Source organism: Lontra canadensis, unplaced genomic scaffold, assembly GCF_010015895.1.
Source record: "Lontra canadensis isolate GAN:19392208 unplaced genomic scaffold, GSC_riverotter_1.0 scaffold194, whole genome shotgun sequence".
Taxonomy (NCBI): Eukaryota; Metazoa; Chordata; class Mammalia; order Carnivora; family Mustelidae; genus Lontra; species Lontra canadensis.
Genome location: NW_022631188.1, coordinates 706619 through 724974, shown reverse-complemented (window position 1 = coordinate 724974; position 18356 = coordinate 706619). Strand labels below are relative to the sequence as shown.

At 52.7% G+C, this 18356-nt stretch overlaps 1 protein-coding gene across 1 annotated transcript; it reads left to right on the top strand.

The window, feature by feature from the left end:
* Window positions 1–84: 84 nt before the first annotated feature.
* On the top strand, window positions 85–17616 carry TRIM27 (tripartite motif containing 27). The gene is made up of 8 exons (XM_032847785.1): window positions 85–504; window positions 1662–1757; window positions 4176–4406; window positions 11204–11226; window positions 12859–12974; window positions 13103–13135; window positions 14367–14393; window positions 16000–17616. Exons 1-8 carry the CDS (start codon window positions 85–87, stop codon window positions 16593–16595), a joined length of 1542 nt encoding a protein of 513 aa, XP_032703676.1. The 3' UTR covers window positions 16596–17616.
* The last annotated feature ends 740 nt before the right edge of the window (window positions 17617–18356 follow it).

Genomic DNA, 18356 nt, shown 5'->3' with positions numbered 1-18356 from the left:
AGCGGGAGAGCGCGCGGCAGAGTTGGGCTCCGCGCAGAGCTGGGCTCCGGGGCCCATGCCCGTGCGCCCCCGCGGGCTCGCGCCATGGCCTCCGGGAGCGTGGCCGAGTGCCTGCAGCAGGAGACCACCTGCCCCGTGTGCCTGCAGTACTTCGCCGAGCCCATGATGCTCGACTGCGGCCACAACATCTGTTGCGCGTGCCTCACCCGCTGCTGGGGCGCGGCGGAGACCAACGTGTCGTGTCCGCAGTGCCGGGAGACCTTCCCACAGCGGCACATGCGGCCCAACCGGCACCTGGCCAACGTGACCCAGCTGGTGAAGCAGCTGCGCACCGAGCGGCCGTCGGGGCCCGGGGGCGAGATGGGCGTGTGCGAGAAGCACCGCGAGCCGCTGAAGCTGTACTGCGAGGAGGACCAGATGCCCATCTGCGTGGTGTGCGACCGCTCCCGTGAGCACCGCGGCCACAGCGTGCTGCCGCTCGAGGAGGCGGTGGAGGGCTTCAAGGTGAGGGCGGCGCGGCGAGGGAGGGGCGGGAGCGCGAGCGGACAAAGGGAGGAGAGAGCCAAGGGGCTTCCTCTTTTCCGCCTAGAAAATGGCTGAGCCGGACGTGTGGTTCACAGCCGTCATTTCCTCTCTGTCCGCTCCAGAGCCTCCGCACTCAGATTTGGGAGAACCTGTAGCTGGTGAGGAAGCCAGAAGTGTCCCCCCACCCCCGCACCTCCCCCCCGAGGGGCCCCTGGGTCTCCCGGCTCTCCGGCACGTTACGCACCGAGAACCCGCCCGCTCCCTGACGGTGTAAAGGATGTGCGTAAAAGCAGGCACCCACCGCCAAGCTCGTGCTCCTATCGGATCACGGGTGATCTCACACAAAACACACTCGGACGTCAACTGGCTATGTGCCCCTCCCGCAGGTGCCCATCACTTAGTCTGTGAGCATTTCCCCAGCGCTTCCCTGTACTCCGGCCTGTTCTAGAAGCCCATGGAAAAGAGCAGCTCTTTCCCGCTGAAGTCCTTTAACCAGATTACACAGTTACCATGAAGATTACACGGAATCAAATGAGTGGGTAGATCTTTGTGAACCGTTGGACCGGTGGAGGCGCACGGCCAAACAATGACATGGATACAAAGTGCTGACTAGAACAGTTGTAAGGCAACATTCTGTTATCTGTGTATTTGCCCGCTGGAGGACAGAAAGGTATACAGTTATGTTTAAATGTGTGTACGTTTGTGCATAATTAATTACTTAGCATTCATGGTACTTTTGGATATATTGTTTTACACTGGCAGTAACTCAGGAGTAGGTTGGGGAGGTGGTATTCGCCTATGCCACATGTGAGGAAAATGAGACGTTAACTCATTTTCTCTGTATGTGTCTGTGGAGAGCCACAACCCAGCTCTAAGCCTCACAGTCCACTCACCTTTCCACTGAGCTGTCCAGTATCCGTCCAGGGATGGGCAGGTGACCCACCAGTTTAAGATACACACAGACTGCCACAGAGAGGTGTGGAGACCCCTGTGCCCTGCCGATGGCAGGAAGTCCAAGGACAGGCGCTAAGCAGGGACGTGGCCTCAGGAGTGGTTGCATGTGATAAGCACGTGAGCCGTGCTGATGCTAAGGTCTGCCTAATCTTGAACTGTGCACCTGTTTGTGCTTTCCTCAGGAGCAAATCCAGAACCAGCTGGACCACCTGAAAAGAGTGAAGGACTTAAAGAAGAGGCGTCGGGCACAGGGGGAGCAGGCACGGGCTGAACTCTTGGTAAGGGGATTTGGAATTCACAGATGACACCGCTTCTGCGGGCCACTGTGTGTTTTGTAAGGCTGACGTTACTTCCCTTACCCTTAGCCCATCAGGACGCCCGGAACTTCAGCTGTGGGTGAGACAGCCCCAGGTGGGAGTGGGGAGCTCACCTGGAGAACCAGAGGAGTCCCATGTTCAGGGGGAAGAGATAGAGGATCTGAGTTGGAACCTGTGGGGATCTGACCTATCGGAAGTTTATCCCGCTAGTCTTGTGTAGATCAGGGCTGATTCTTGACGACACTGATGTAGGGGAAGTTCTTGGGCACAGTTAGCCTCCTTTGGCGCCATTCTGCAGATGGCTGCTGAGGGTGGCTGAGGAGGGGACAGATGTGCCCATTTGTGATAGGGATATATGGGGCTTTTGTTCTGACAACCAAAAAAATAAAAAATAATACAAAGTATGGAGACTTTTATAATAAATCCTTATATCCACCACAGAGGTGCTCAAGCAGTTTTGTTTTTTTTAACAGTAAATAAAATATGAGAAATTCTCAAGAGGAGCAAACTGTTAACCAACTTGTGAGGTTTTGTCAGTCCTGGCCAGGGTGTCATAAAGGACTTTTGGGCAGGGAACGTCGGATTCCACCATTTGTCCTGCCCCCACACTCCTCCCTGAGACCTCATCTCCCTGAGCTTGAAAACAGGGCTGCCGGTTGGACAGTCTCCTGGCACATCTGCATAGAATCCCCACACACACAGCCATTGTGTTCCCTGTGGGAGGACTGTCAGGGCAGAAAAAGCCCTTCCCTGAGAGTCAGGACACTTGGACATACTTCTGGTTCTGACCCTCCCTGCTGGACTTACGGGGAGAATGGTACACTGTCTCTGGCCTGCTTCCTCCTCTGTGGAGTGAGGACGTTGGACTCGACCTGTGGTTTTCATCAAGGCTGGTGCTGCCCTCTCCTTCCCTCCTATGGTGTGTGGCTGTTCCTTTGGTTGTCACTCGAGGAACTGAGTCACTGGGGAGGGAGGGCAGAGATGCCAAATGTCCTGCCGTCCAAGGGAGTTCCACGCTGGGCAAAATTGTCCCTTCGTTTCCCCCGCCCCGCCCTGCCGCCCCAACGAACCAGCCCGCCAGGAGCGGCACCTTCTAGAAGCTGAGAATCAGTTGTTCTTTACGGCCAATTTCAGCTTTAGTTTTCCATTTTTTTTTTTTTTTAAAGATTTTATTTATTTATTTGACAGACAGAGATCACAAGTAGGCAGAGAGGCAGGCGGAGAAAGAGAAGCAGGCTCCCTGCTGAGCAGAGAGCCTGATGCGGGGCTCCATCCCAGGACCCTGAGATCATGACCCGAGCCGAAGGCAGAGGTTTTAACCCACTGAGCCACCCAGGTGCCCCTTAGTTTTCCATTTCTAAGGTTATGTTGTATCACTTGTGTCTTTGAAAGGCTCTAGCTGAGGGGAGCTGTAACCTTACCAAAGCGACTTGGAAGGAAGGTGTGTGCGGCCCAGTGAGTGCTCAGGAAGGGCTGTGAGAGGGACGGAGAGGACCGTTAACGGGAAGATTCTCGGGGAGGGGAGCTGAGAGCAAGTGTCAACAAGCTTCCGGAAAGGGTCGGACAGTGTTTTTGGCTCTGTGGGCCATATGTGGCCGTGCCCCAGAAAATCTTCCTTCCCCAGGAGTAAAGAAAGGGAGTTGCTGATGATTTCTTGAGCACAGAGCCCTAGAGTCCTGTCGGGGGGCGCGGGGGGAGAAGGAAGGGCACCCTGGCTTCAGAAATCTGCAGGAGAAGGAGCCGCACCCAAGGCTGTGAGGGGTGGTTGAGGAACACTGCGGGGAGCCAGAAACAGGGTCCGGGCTACACAGGAAGGGCCTCAGGGCCGTGGTCCCAGTCCCGGTCCAAGGATGGAGTGTCCTGGTCCACTGCCGCGTGGCACCTGGCTGACCCCATCCCTTCCCTGGTGTCTTCCGTGGCTCCCAGTTGCCACAAGTCTTGCCCCACTTGGCCTGGCGGGTGTTTTACCCTCTTACCTTCTCTGGCTTCCCCTCTGAGCTCATGGCTCTGCCGGACGGAATCGTTGGCTCTGCCCGTCCTTCCAGTGTCGTTTCCCCTGTCAGGAAGCCCCGTCTGCTCTCCGACCACAGGGAACAAGACTTCCCTGTGCTCCTGTGGAGGATGTACCAGGTCTCGCAGTGCAGGCCGTCCCGGCCTCACATCTGGGATGACTATCATGGGACTGATAGCTTTATTATCCCCGGGGCGACTCGCCTCTCAGCCACTGTGTGTCCAGTCCCTAAAGCCTGACACTGGGAGCTAGTGAACGGGATGCTGGGATGAGATGATGAGCTCTTGGGCTGAGGAGTCGGGAGCAAACATGAAGGCTCTGGAGGGAGCCTTCCCTCCGGTCAGCACCCTTCCCTGTCGTCTGCACAGAGCTTGACCCAGATGGAGAGGGAGAAGATCGTCTGGGAGTTCGAGCAGCTCTACCACTCCTTGAAGGAGCACGAGTACCGCCTCTTGGCCCGGCTCGAGGAGCTGGATTTGGCCATTTACAACAGCATCAACGGCGCCATCACCCAGTTCTCCTGCAACATCTCCCACCTGAGCGGCCTGATCTCGCAGCTGGAGGAGAAGCAGCAACAGCCCACCAGGGAGCTCCTGCAGGTGAGGCTCGTGGCACCTGCCAGCGCAGCCCTGCCCCAACGTCTCCCTTCTTTCTTTGCCGGGCAGCTCAGGGCCCTTCCTCCCCTGTCTGCTCCGGCTCTTGGAGGGCCCTGGCTCAGCTCTCGGCTTGTCAGAGGGAAGACATGCCTCGCGGAAGTTCGGGTCCCCATGGCTTGGGTTGGGAGGTTGGGTGGTCTCACAGAAAGGGCAAAAGAGGACCATATGCCCAGGCCCGTCCTGTGCCACCTGGTCTGATCACACGAAAGGCTCTTGACCTCTCCGGGCCCGGTGACCCCATGGAATGAGAGGTTCGGCCCCCATGCCATTTAGAGACCGTCTCAGTGCAGTATCTTGTAATGTGAACATCTGTGTGTGTACCGGCCCGGCCACGAAACAGCGAGCCCTTGAGCCGGGGCAGCTGGCCGAGTGGTCCCTGCTTGCGACAAGGTGTCGTGCAGGCGATCCCAGGCGATCCTGGGTGATCCTGGGCGATCCGGCTGCGCTGACCTCAGCGGGACCGCAGGACACGAGTTGCTGTGCGTTCGGTGCATGTGAATTGTCTGTTCTGGGTCAGGCAGTGTTCCAGGCAGCAGGATTAAGTGGTGAGGAAGCTCTCCTAGAGTTTATGATCTGCTGTGGAGGGCAAATGGGAGAGAAGTGAGCCGTGGGCATGACTGGTGTTGATAAAGGTCGTAAGAAGGGCCTGGAGGCCTAGGGCAGGAGTCAGCAAACTATTCCACCCTCCGCTTTTGTATGTCCTGCAGGCTAAGCATGGTGTTCACAGTTTTGGGGATTTTTTTGTATGTGTTTTTTGTTTCTTTGTTTTCTCGGTGTTTCTGTTGTTGTTTTTAGTGGAGAAGGGGCAGCGGGAGAGGGGAAGGGAGCATCTGAAGCCGGCAACCACACTCAGTGCAGAGCCCAACCGGGGGCTCGATCCCACTACCCTGAGATCATGACCTGAGCTGAAGTCAAGAGTTGGACGCTCAACCGATTGAGCCCCCTCACCCCGGCACCCCTGGTTTTTACAGATTTATTTGTTTGTTTAGATTTTATTTCTTTGAGAGAGGGAGGGAGAGCATAAGCAAGGGGAGCAGCTGCAGAGGAAGAAGCAGGCTGTCTGCTGAGCAAGAAGCCTGATGCGGGACTCGATCCCAGGACCCTGAGATGACCCGAGTCAAAGGCAGGTGCTTAACCGACCAAGCCACCCAGGCACCCCTGATTTTTACAGTTTTTAATGATTGGGAAGAATCAGAAGCATTTTATCTCACAATAAGTGAAATCATATAAAACTCAGGCTCCGTTGTCCATACGTCGGCATTAGCCACATGCGTCCCCGGACGTACTGTGCGCGCTTACCTTCCGCCGCCGCAGCCCAGCAGAGTTGCACTTGTCGGATGGTGCATGGCTTACGAAACCCAAAATATGTACCATCCAGCCTTTAGGAAAAAGTTGCCTGGCTCCTGCTTCAGACTCCCAAGAAGGCCTAGCCTTGAGCCTTAGTGAACACCAGTATTTAATTGCCAGGGAGAAAAGGAGGAGTTTGCAGTGGGAACACTTGGCTAGCGACGCAGAGTATGACCAGCAAAGAGGGAGCGGACAGCAGAGTCTCAGGCCCTTGGGGGCTGACATCCGAGTGGTTTAAAGCCGTGGGCATCACTGATGCTGGCAGAGGTACTGCCGCCGTGAGCAGTTTGGGCAGGGGTCGCGGTCGGGGCAGTGGGGACCGGCACGAGGAGGTGACTGTCAGGGAGAAAGGCCATGAGGACGGTGGGCTGGTGGGGCTCCCAGGGAGGGATGCTTAACGAAACGAGCTGAGGGGCACCTGGGTGGCTCAGTGGGTTAAAGCCTCTGCCTTCAGCTCAGGTCATGATCCCAGTGTCCTGGGGTCGAGCCCCAAGTCGGGCTCTCTGCTCAGCAGGGAGCCTGCTTCCCCTCTCTCTCTCTCTGCCTGCCTCTCTGCCAACTTGTGATCTCTGTCTGTCAAATAAATAAATAAAATCTTAAAAAAAAAAAAAAAAAAGAAACGAGCTGAACTTGGTGGAAAAGAGCCTGCAGAAGAGTCTGGATAAGGATCTGGTGCGGAGAGTCGCTGAGGCTGTGATTGATGAACTTGCCCCTCCCGGCTGTGCGGAGAAGACGGGCGAGAAGGGGACTGACGCGCGCGTCTAGGAGGTGGTTTTGGTCGATCCTCTGGGGGGGGGAGCAGGCGGGTGCGGTGGGCAGTCGACGTTGGGTGGCAGGAACCGGCGGCTTCTGTTCTCCCGACGTGGGAAAGCAGGTTCCCTGCGGCTGGTGAGCAGGCGTGAGGAGAACATTCGCTCTGAAGACGGGCGGTTCGCAGGTAGCTTGTGAGACACGGGGGTTCCTCGGGCGGCCAAGTGCTCGTGTCCTGGGGCCGGTCGGCCTCGTTGGGTGACCTCGCTCTCACGGGACTGCTGTGGTGCAGATGCGGGACACGCAGGTGCGCCCGCCTTAGGGCTTCGTAAGGTGGAGCCGAGCGCTTGGGTTTGTTCTGTTCTGGTCATAAAATACGTGCAGCAGTAGTTCGTCATTTCAGCCGTTTCAGGGTGTGCGACTCGGTCGCGTCCGGCGGGTCAGGAAGTGAGAGTTCGGTCACCACAGCTGTGTCGCTCTGGAACGCGGGCCTCGCCGCAGAAGGACACCTTGTGTCCGCGGAAGGGCCGCTCGTTCGGGTCTGCCTGTCTCCCGGCTTTGCCTGCAGTACGTGGCCTTTTGCCTCGCATTTCTTTCACCGCGAGTCCTTTTGTCACGGTTCATCCGCCTGTAGCGCGTCAGTCCCTCTCTCTCGGCCCGCTGCGGCTCCGCTGCAGGACGAGCCCCGCGCGCTTCCCGGCTGCGTCCGGGAGCTCCGGGCCGCGGGCTCTTCCCGCCACCTGGTGCCCGGGAGCCGCCAGCGGACGCGGGCTCGCCTGTGCTGGGGACGCGTCGGTTGTGCGTTTGTGCGCTGCAGGGAGAGGCCCTGGAGGTCTTTAAGGTGGAGGATATTCGTGAGGACATTTTTGAACAGATGGTTCTGTAGAAGAAAGAGGGGGTCACAGACGTGGAATGAGAGGGAGACAGGGCTGAGGCGGATGTCACTGGAAAAGCAAGCGAAGTCTTCCTCAAGGAGACACCCAGATGCGTTCCCACCGAGGTCAGGAAGAGGCAAGATGCCCACTGCTGTCTGCCTCTGTTACCCTTGTACGGAGGTTTCAGCCGGTGTAGATGAAGCAGTTGCAAGCATAAGAGTGGGAAAAGCCTGGGCACTTGGCTGGCTCCCTGGGTGGAGCAGGTGACTCTCGAGCTCACGGTCGGGTTTGATCCCCGTGTTGGGTGTAGGGTTTACTTAAAAATAAAATCTTTTTTAAAAAAGAAGAAAAAGGGGTGGCTCAGTGGGTTAAAGCCTCTGCCTTCAGCTCAGGTCATGATCCCGGAGTTCTGGGATCAAGCCCCGCGTCAGGGGCTCTACTCAGCAGGGAGTTGGCTTCCCTTCCTCTCTCTTTGCCTGACTCTCTGCCTACTTGGGATCTGTCTGTCAAATAATAAATAAAAATCTTAAAAAGAAAAAAATGAAAAAGAACAGTGTTATAAAAGACATTAAACCATGTCATTTGGAAAATATATAATTATAAAGAATCAGTGCTAAAATTAATTAAAGAATTCAGCAAGGCAGCAGGATGTAGGGTTAACAGACAGAAATCGGCAGGCTTTGTATGTGCAGATAACCATCAGAAGACATTTTAGGAAAGAATACCCCATTTCCTATTGAAAAACAGAAGAGGACACCTGGGTGGCTCAGTTGGTTAAGCACCTGCCTTTGGCTCAGGTCATAATCCTGGGGTCCTGGGATCGAGCCTCGCATCAGCCTACCTGCTGAGTGGGGAGCCTGCTTCTACCTCTCCCTCTGCCTGCCACTCTGCCTACCTGTGATCTCTGTCTCTCTGTCAAATAAATAAATAAATAAATCTTTAAAAAAAGAAAAAGGCAAAATACCTGGGGATAAACATAAATAAACTTAAAAACAGTGTGTGAAAACCTGTGTGGAAAATATTATAAGACACTCCTGATGGACAAAAGATAGACTTGAACTAATAAAAAGACATTTCTTGTACTTGTCTAAGACATGTCAGCATCATCCTGTCAGTTCATCTTTTTTTTTTTTTAAGATTTTATTTATTTATTTGACAGAGAGAGATCACAAGTAGGCAGAGAGGCAGGCAGAGAGAGGTGGAGGCAGGCTCCCTGCAGAGCAGAGAGCCCGACGCGGGGCTCGATCCCAGGACCCTGGGATCATGACCCAAGCTGAAGGCAGGGGCTTAACCCACTGAGCCACCCAGGCGCCCCCCGTCAGTTCATCTTAAGTTAATTTATAAACTTAATGCAATCCCAACAAAACCACAACACACTTTATCTGGAGCTAGACAAATGGATGGTACATTTCAGATAGAAAAATAAGCCCATAAAAATAGCTGGGAAACACTGAGAATGAAGAACTGGGGGTGGGAACTGGCCCTGTTAGACATGAGAACATCCTGTGATGCTAGTGTGGCTAAGACAGCTCATGGTAGCACCACAGAGAAACACACAGACGCTGTAACCATTCAGAAGACCGGTGTCACAGGTTGCCTGGGTGGCTAAGTCGGTTGAGCGTCCACATCTTGATTTTGGCTAAGGTCATGATTTCAGTGTCCTAGGACTGAGCCGCATGTCAGCCTCCGTGCTCAGCAGGAGTCTGTTTGAGATTCTTTCTCCCTCTCTCTCTGTTCCCGTGCACATACAGACTCTCTCTCTCTCTAAAATAACAAATAAGTCTTCAAAAGACCAGTGCCAAATTGAAAGAAAATTGCAGCAAATATCACAAATAGGGACCATAGAAATAGTATATAAAGAACATTAAAAAAATTGGGGGGTGGGCAAGTTCTATAGAAAAATGAGCAAAAGATATGAATAGGCACTTTGCAAAAAAATATGAAACTGGACCATGAATTTGTGAAAAAGTGTTCTGTTGTACTTTTAATGAGATGCTAATTAAAAACCATAATATAATACCCTTTCTCCCCCATTAGAATAGCAAAATTTTCTTAATTCAGTACACTGTTAGCAAGGATGTGGGAGAGAGAATCTCACATACTGGTGGGAAGACAAATTGTTTTGGCAGCATTTAACAAAAGTATACATGCAGTTAGAATTTGACCAAGAGTCCTTTCAGGAATTTACCTTGAAGATATACTCAAGTATGAAAGTAGGTACAGAAATATATACGTACAAGGTACTCAGTGTAACATTGTAACCGCAAAATACGGGGGGAACCACCTTCCAAACCAAGAAAAGGTAGTTGAACCAACTGTGTGTGTATACAGTGGAATACTATGCAACTGTGTAGAAGAGTAAGGAAGATAACCTCTGAACTGATAGTGGTTTCCAGGAATGTGCTGTTAAGTGAAAATCATAGTACAGAAAATATAGAGTGTGCTACTTTTTGTGTAAGAAAAAAGATAATTGGAACATCATGTATCTGCTTATTTTTGCAGAGGAAACAGGAAGGATAAACCAGATGGGAGTGGGGAAAATGGGGTGGGAAGAGATAGGATAAAAAGTGATGGAGACTCTGACCCAGTTTCAGACTTCTTGAGCACCAAAATAAATAAAAACAGTGATGGATTATAACCTGTTAAATAAAATAAGAATATATGGGTCCATATAATAATAAATGGGGAAATCACTCCTAGTAAAATGTTGATTAATATAGAAGGAATTTTGAAGCTAGCCAATGACCCTTTAATAACCATCATAGTAAAAGGTAATTCAGGCAGTGATTATCAATGGGTGCTAAATCTGGTAAGGAAGTCTGATAAGGGTTGGAGTATTAACATAATTTCAAAGTATCACTTTTTGATTGGTTCTTAGTTACAAAAGGAAAGATAGTAGCTATACAGCAATCAAAATAGAGCCATCAGGGGCACCCGAATATCATGTACCTTTAGAAGGACATACCATGCGCTAGCCAAAGATGATATAGCTTGGCCTTAGTCACGCGGGGAAGAGCTGACAGACGCCGTGGAGGGATGGCCGCCTGTAGATGACACAGCATGCGTGAAACCAACGGCACTGCCACGAAAGACAGATCGGTGCGAAGGGACTGTTCCAGATATGTGTTGTGATGCTACGTGTGCAGAATGGTCATGGAGGGGAGCAGCTGAGAGGAGCTTCATTAAGAAGACTGGTCAGATGGGCTCTGGACTGTGGGGTAGATAAAGGTTCATTTAGACCCTTGATTCATTGATCTTTAGATCACTGTTGCTTATAACTACTGTAGTTGTGTAAGAAAATGTACTTGCCCTTAGGAAATACAGAAGGCTAAGGGGTCAGGGACACATTAGAGAATGTAAAGAGTGATCTCTCAAATGGTTCTGAATATAAACGTGGATATAATCATCTGGGAAGAAATATACAGGAGCTCTGTGCTAGCAGCTCTTCTGCATATTTGAAATCATTTCACAATAAAAAGTCAAAGCAAGCTGGATAGGTAGGCCGTTGTGGTTCCACGTGTGGAGCGCTCGTTAGGAAGCTTGAAACCGTGAGATCCTTGGCTGGTGGGGCAGGAGCGGGACACGGGAAATGCTGGGGTAGTGAGTGGCGCCTCCCAGATTTCTTGCTCCTAGACTGTGAGTCCTGTTCCTCTTCCTTGTTCCCCTGGCTTCTCGCAGGAGGGTCAGGTTAGCTGGGTTTTCAGCAAACAGCTGAAAGAGAACTGAAGTTACGACTTCTCATGGTCATCCTTTTCCTTTCTCTTGTAGGACATCGGGGACACACTGAGCAGGTACCGTATTCCCCCTCCCCAGTGTTAAAGCAAGTGAGGAGGCTGTTTTTGCCTCATGCTGGTGAATCCTGGAAGGAGCCCAGAGCCGGAGGACAGCTCACCAAAGCGACATGTTCCCTGCCCGTCTCTGCACAAATCACTCGAGTACACAGAGCTGGATGGACCAGTTCTCCATAAAGCTTGGGACTTCCGGACAAGCCGGGAGGGGGCGTGGGTGGCTGGGGCTGCCATGGTTCATGAGGACGTAGCCATGGTGAGAGTGGAGGCTCCTACACAAGTGGGCACAGTGCAGGGTTTCTTGTGGTCATCGCTGCCTCCGGGTTTCAGAGTCCTCCCCCAACGACCCCCACCCCCACCCCAGTCCCTCTGTGGGGAAAATACGGTCTTAGAAGAGTGTGACTGGCTCAGAGTTACCGAATTCGTGTGAGTTTCCTGGGTCCTGGCCCTTGTTCTCATTGTTGCGCAGGCCGGCGAGGCCGGCGTGGGGAACGTGCTCCCTGTGCAGGAATGTCCACAGGGCAGAGACTAGCTTGGAAGCTGGCTCAGATACTGGACGGGGAAGACCCTCCAGAGGCGGGCTGCGGGGCTGTGTGGGAGCATTTGAGGGGCTGGGCAGGGCCGTGTAGGTGGAATAGGTCGGCTGCAAGTGCCGGGGGGTAAACTGTGTGGGTAGAGTTGAGGGTTTTGAGGGAGAGGAGTTAGTGCATGTCCAGCCCCAGCCAGATGCCCCAGCGATTACTGCCCTAACTTGTCACTTTTGCTTTCTGAGGCCAGTCTGATTCTGGTCCAGCACGGGCATACAGATGTCCAGAGCCTCGCACTCCGTGACATTAGTGTTTGGCTGTGGCCGTATGAGACAGGAATCCCAAAATGTCATTGGCTTAAGGCTTAAACATAATTTAAGATGTTGTTGCCATGTAGGAAGTGTGCAGGTAGGGACCCCTGGGCTGGGCTGCTGGTGTCCTTCCCTTCACTCTCCTGCCTCGATGTGACAGCCTGAGATGACAGTGCGATGGTTGCTGGAATGCCACCTAGCATGGGGGAGAGAAGTCTCAGCATAGTCCTTTTTTCAGCAGGCTTCTCAAACTGCCACAAGACACTCCTTACCTCTTACTGGGCAGAACTCAGTCACAGGGTCACATCTAGACTGGGCAGCCATGAACCCTATAGAACTTGGATGATGGGAGACGGGATATTAGGGAGGCATCCAGCAGTCCATTTTCGCCACGGACCTGAGCAGAGCGGGTACTTGTCTGGAGGGTTCTCACCGTTTTGGGAACCTGAGGGCTCTGGCTTGTTGCCCACTCTGGATCTCTAGGATCTTGTCTAGGAATCCAGGGCTTTCTTGCAAGGTCAGCCTTGTATTCAGTTTAGTTCCGTAACCCTTTTTGAGGACAAGCCATTTGAAAATCCATGAGCTCGGGGGCTGTGGGGGTAGTGAATGTGAGTAAGCTGTTTCTCCTGCTCCCATGTAGAGCAGTACAGTCTAGGAGGAGGTTGGGGGAGCTGGCGTGGCTGCCCTTAGAGACTGCTGGTTGGCTTAACCTGGGCTTTGTCTGGGCTCTTCAAGGTGTGGGGTTGGGGGAGGGATTTACTTTTTTTTTTTTTTTTTTTTTTTTTTTTAAAACTTAGAGCGGAAAGAATCAGGATCCCTGAGCCCTGGATCACACCTCCAGATCTGCAAGAGAAGATCCACATTTTTGCGCAGAAATGTCTATTCCTGACCGAGAGCCTGAAGCAGTTCACAGGTAATAGGAGAAGAGGCGTCCGTCAGGGGAATGCATTCGTGCTCTGGATGTCTGTCTTGCCTGAGAGGGGGATATATTTCTCAGCCAGGTGTGGGATGAAAACTGACTGTCTTCTTTTCTCCCCTTAGAAAAAATGCAGTCAGATATGGAGAAAATCCAAGGTAAATTTATATATTTACTGGGCTTTTGATGTTGAAGTTTCCTGGGAAGATAGACATCTGCTTTAAAAGTGGGGGGACAGGCAGGGGTGACACCCACCGGCAGCCTCTCTCATCTTGTTGAGTCCTCCTTTTCTTTGTTTCAGTTAATGGCCTCACGTGCACTCAGTTCTCAGTTTCTATTAATGGGGCTGAAAAAAAGGCAATCCGAAAATTAATCCAGGATTTGCTTAATTCTTTCTTTAATTGGGAAGAAGAATGAACAGAAACTATCCTAGCTGCATTTCATTTGAGGCAGTATTTAAAGTTGTAATTTGCCGAGCTCCTCCCGCTCATGCTGGCCAGGACGGGGGCGTCAAGCAGCGCTTACTAAATACAGTGGCTTAGGTATTCAAGGGAAGGCCTTCTAATTGTAAAATTTTCTCTCCATGAGCCACATTATCAATAAAGATTTGTCTGTATCCTAAATGCTAAAATTCCTGGATGGTGTATTGGGATTTGAAATAGGGAAACCCTTTTTTTCTTTGTTACAAATCACAAATCCCCCTAATCTCAGGTGATTTCCTGTGCAATGTATCCTAAGACTTTGTTTGCATTTTATCGTTCCAGATATATATGTAGGAGACACTCCAGTGTCTTCCACAATCACACAAATAGGGACAGGCTGCCCTAGACACAGTGGGTGACACCGGAAGGCAGGACTTTCCTTGACTGGTTCACACTGATTTCTCCTTCTCTCCTGCCACTTAAAAGGCTCATGAGAGCTTGTTTGTGAACATGCTTTGTCTGCTGTTAAGTGCTGGTCAAGGGAGTGGTGGTGTTCGCCCCCGCATGGTGGTGGACAACCACGCGTGGAGCCCCCCAGCCATGGAACAGAGGTGGCTTCGGAGAGCCAAGAGTTGCGCATGACTGGGAATGTGGAACCGTGTTTCCCGCTGCAGGGTCATCTGCCTGCTGGAGGGCGCAATCCTTGATCTTGGCTCAGTTTGACCCCATTTGTTCCCCATCTCAGGCACATGGTTACCCTTCCACCCAAAGTTCCCAGTCCCTGTTGCTTTAGGGCTCTTGGTTGAACGATGGAGTCAGATGTTGGTAGAGACGGCAGCCCACGGCCAACGACAGCAGTCCCCAGCTGTCTCCTGAGACCCTGGCTTCACGTGGGCTCTGGCGGTTTGGTTCGGTAGTTCTTGGAAATACTCACAAATCCATAACTTCTTCTGTCTTGTTCTTTCAGAATTGAGGGAAGCTCAGTTATACTCAGGTAGGTGATGGAGACAAGAAGGTGATGTTAACAGGAGTAAAACTCCTAAACACCTAACTGCTGTTGTGAATGATCTTGGAAATTGCCTGAATTGGGGTTCTCTAGATGACGTGTATCAAAGAGATAAACAGCAACCATGAAAAAAAAAAACATTGATTGTTCTATGCGTTTACAGTATCTTTACCTCCTAAAATGCCTCAGAGCTGAGGCTGGTGGCCTTTGGAGTAGGAGGAAATCAAGGTCAGGTGCTTGAGTAGAAAGCTCAGTCCCCAAACAGGGGTTCTGCCTGCCTGCCTGCCCTAAGGGCAGCGTATGCTCTGCAGAAAGCAGTCATCCTTCCAGAAAGACTTAGGGGGTTTGGCTCTTCTCCTGAGTGCTGGGGAGTGTGGGGATCTCGGGTCATGCCTTCCCTGTGCCGGAGCAGGAGTGGAAGCTGTCCTTGACCATCACCGTCACCGAAGGGTCCGGAGACTGGGTAGTTCTGTGGTCCCGGGGGTGTTTGCATCTTAGGTGTGTACTTCCCATGGTGACGCGGCACCCTCCCCGTGGAGAGAGGCCTGCAACAGGTGTTCTTTCCATGGTGTCCTCCCGTGTGGTCCATGTTTCGTTCTTTCAGCAAGTGTTAGCTGGAGACCATGTGCATGTCCCACACTGTTGAACATCGTGTGGGCTTCTGTGGGGGCGTGAAAGAGGCTGGAGTTCGCTGATTGGGGAGCACACCCATGGCCTGGGGGACAGAGTGTTGACTGCTGTGCACGGGGGGTGGGTGAACCACGAATCTAGGACCTGGCACTCCTGGTCCCCTCCATGGTTGCTCATCACGAACCTTCCATGGGAGCCCTTCAACCTGCTGAGCCATGGTCCTGGGACACCATGTTGGGAGTGTTTAGCCTGAGCAAGATTGGAAAACCAGGACAGGGAGGATGGGTTTGGGTTCGGGAGAGGGTGAGGGTGAAGGCTGGTGAGCAGCGCCGCTTGGAGGGAGATGTGGGGGTTGCACGGACCTTAGAAAAGGATGAAGGAGTTTGCAGGTGCTGAGTAAGATCTCGTGGAATGGAGGGTATAAAATAGTGATTCGGGTTTTTTTGTTTGTAAAGATTATTTTAGTGTGTGTGTGTAACAAGTGGTGGGGAGGGACAGAGGGAGAGGGAGGGATAGAAGCCCGGGCAGAGCCCCCACTGAGCACAGAGCCTGTCACAGGCCGGTCCCAGGACCCTAAGATCAGGACCTGAGCCGAAACTAGGAGTCGGACGCCCGGCTACTGTGCCCCTCGGTGGTACAGGTTTGCAGTCCCCTGTTCACATACCCAGAACGCTAAAATTTAAGTAGGGAATTAAGTTTATAATGGTTAATGTGGCTTAAGGTGTTTTTAAAAAAGGGAGCAGAGGTGAAAGCAGTACTTTCCACGTTTGTTGGCTTAGAAAGGCAGTCGGCCAACGCAGACAGTTTCTGGAGCATCAACTCCAGGATCACCTTCATGAGAGAACGCAGCCTCTCGTGGGGCGTGCGTGCTCTCTTCTCGTAGGGAGGTGGGACCCGAGCTGGGTGTCCTCCGCTGTGCGCCCGGCCCTTGGCTGACTGCCCCGTCCCCCCCGTGTCTCCGCAGTGGACGTGACCCTGGACCCAGACACGGCCTACCCCAGCCTGATTCTCTCCGATAACCTGCGGCAAGTGCGGTACAGTTACCTCCAGCAGGACCTGCCTGACAACCCCGAGCGGTTCAATCTGTTCCCCTGTGTCCTGGGCTCTCCGTGCTTCATCGCTGGGAGACATTACTGGGAGGTAGAGGTGGGAGATAAAGCCAAGTGGACCATAGGTGTCTGCGAAGACTCCGTGTGCAGGAAAGGCGGAGTCACCTCGGCCCCCCAGAACGGATTCTGGGCAGTGTCCTTGTGGTATGGGAAGGAGTACTGGGCTCTTACCTCCCCGATGACTGCCCTCCCCCTGCGAACCCCCCTCCAGCGGGTGGGCATTTTCTTGGACTATGATGCTGGTGAGGTCTCCTTCTACAACGTGACAGAGAGGTGTCACACCTTTACTTTCTCTCATGCTACCTTCTGTGGGCCTGTCCGGCCCTACTTCAGCCTGAGTTACTCGGGGGGAAAGAGCGCGGCCCCCCTCATCATCTGCCCCATGAGCGGCATCGATGGCTTTTCTGGCCACGTTGGCAATCATGCTCATTCTATGGAGACCTCCCCTTGAGGCAGGCGGCGAGCTGGGGCCGGGAGGGCTATTGGCCGTGACCCTGCCCCAGGCCTAGGTGTCTGGCTGCCTTGCCTCTTCCCACGTGCCACAGCTGGATGTCCTCGCTGCTCCCCGTGACCCTGCCGTGGGAGACGGGTGTCCACTGCCCTCTCCCTTCCCACGTAAACTGTCAGAAGATTGCCCAGACATAAACACCCGACGTCCACCTCCGGTGTTTCCACACTTTGGTTCTGTGTGTCACTGGAGGGGTAAAGAGCAGGGATGACCTTGGAGAGCCAGACCAGATTCCTCGCCGCAGCTCACCTGGCTCCCCCCGGTTCGGCCCCACATAGTGATCGTGGATGTTTGCTGTTTTCCGGACCAGGGCTCCTTTCTGAGGACTTAGAGTGGACCTACCTGGCCCTGTGAGCATGGCTCCCCCTGTCCCAGTATTTCCTTTGGGAATAGGACCTCCGCCCTGACTCCCACTCTGCCGTAGTTTGATTAACTCCAGTAAAGAGGCTTCTCTGTGTTTTGATTCGTTACAGTTACTTGACGGTAACGGTGGGAAGTGGCCCCACCTCTGTTCCGGGATAATGTTCTAATCAATGTGCTCTTTGCCTCTGCATCTTTTCCGAGGGCTCTGTCTGCTCCCTTCACGCTAACGGAAGGTGCATCCTGGTGTTGGGCGCCCCTCACCCAGGATAATTTTCTGCCAACACCATCCATGGTTCCTGGATCCCCTCCCGCTCACGTTTGTGGACTGACGGTCAGTCGTACGCCGTCCCTGGAATGATTCTGAGGCAGTATTCTGGGGGCCCATTGACTTTGTGCCCCCATTGGGGAATGGGGGAATTGACCTTTCTGAAATGTGTACCATCAAGGGGCAGTTCCGTCCCCACGGCCATCGGGTCACGAGGCATTCTGGGGCCAGAAGGCTAAGGCAGATGACTTCAGGCCCCCACAGTGGTTCTTAGTCCTGCTTCCCTTTGGATACATGCCCTCTGTTTGAAAATAAAGTGAGTATGGATGTTGTTTACATTGTTGTTTTCTGGGTCTTGGTAGGACTGGGTTGGCGGAGGTCGGGGTGGGAGTGAAGGCCTTGGTTAAGGGTGTTGATTTCCCTCGTGGGTCCAGAATCCTGTTCCAGCCAATCTTTTACGTCAGACTGGACAATAAAACTGCTCGGTGGTACCATGTCACGGTCTCAAGGCGTGGAGAAGCCTGCGGCTCTGTACTGGCTGATCTTGTAACCTCAGTAGGAAAGGGTTCTCTTGAGCCCTTTTTATAGCTGGCAGTGGGATAACGCAGCAACGCTTGGCATAGATCAGAGGGCTGAGAGCCACCAGCCTCCGCCCTTGGGGATGCAAAGGTCGCCCCCTGCTGAGGAGGCAACACCAGGCTGAGAACAGCTCATTCCAGGGATTTGGATCTTTTCTGCGTCTGGACATGGCCTCAGAAGACAACATTGTGTGGTCTCTACTTAGTCCTGTCAGAGCACTGAGGTTCCGTATTTGAAGATCATTAATGAGGTCCTAATTCATTCATCTCATCCTGTTAAAGGGCGTAATACACTCAGGGCCTGTGGAGAGGGCTGTTTACATACATACGCTGTGTAAAATACTCTAACAGACACGGACCAAGGCACACAGTAGTTTCTAGGGCTGCCCTTAATTTACAGATGCACAAACGGAAGCACAGGGGGGCACCTTGCTCATCCAAGGTGCACAGCCTGGAAGCAGCCGAGCCAGGAACCAAAAAAAGACGGAATACTTGACC

Coding starts and splice junctions, on each gene's coding strand:
- TRIM27 (XM_032847785.1), top strand. CDS start 85: ATGGCCTCCGGGAGCGTGGCCGAGTGCCTGCAGCAGGAGACCACCTGC. Junction 11,227..12,858: donor ATCGGGGACACACTGAGCAG/GTACCGTATTCC, acceptor TTTAAAACTTAG/AGCGGAAAGAATCAGGATCC. Junction 14,394..15,999: donor GGAAGCTCAGTTATACTCAG/GTAGGTGATGGA, acceptor GTGTCTCCGCAG/TGGACGTGACCCTGGACCCA.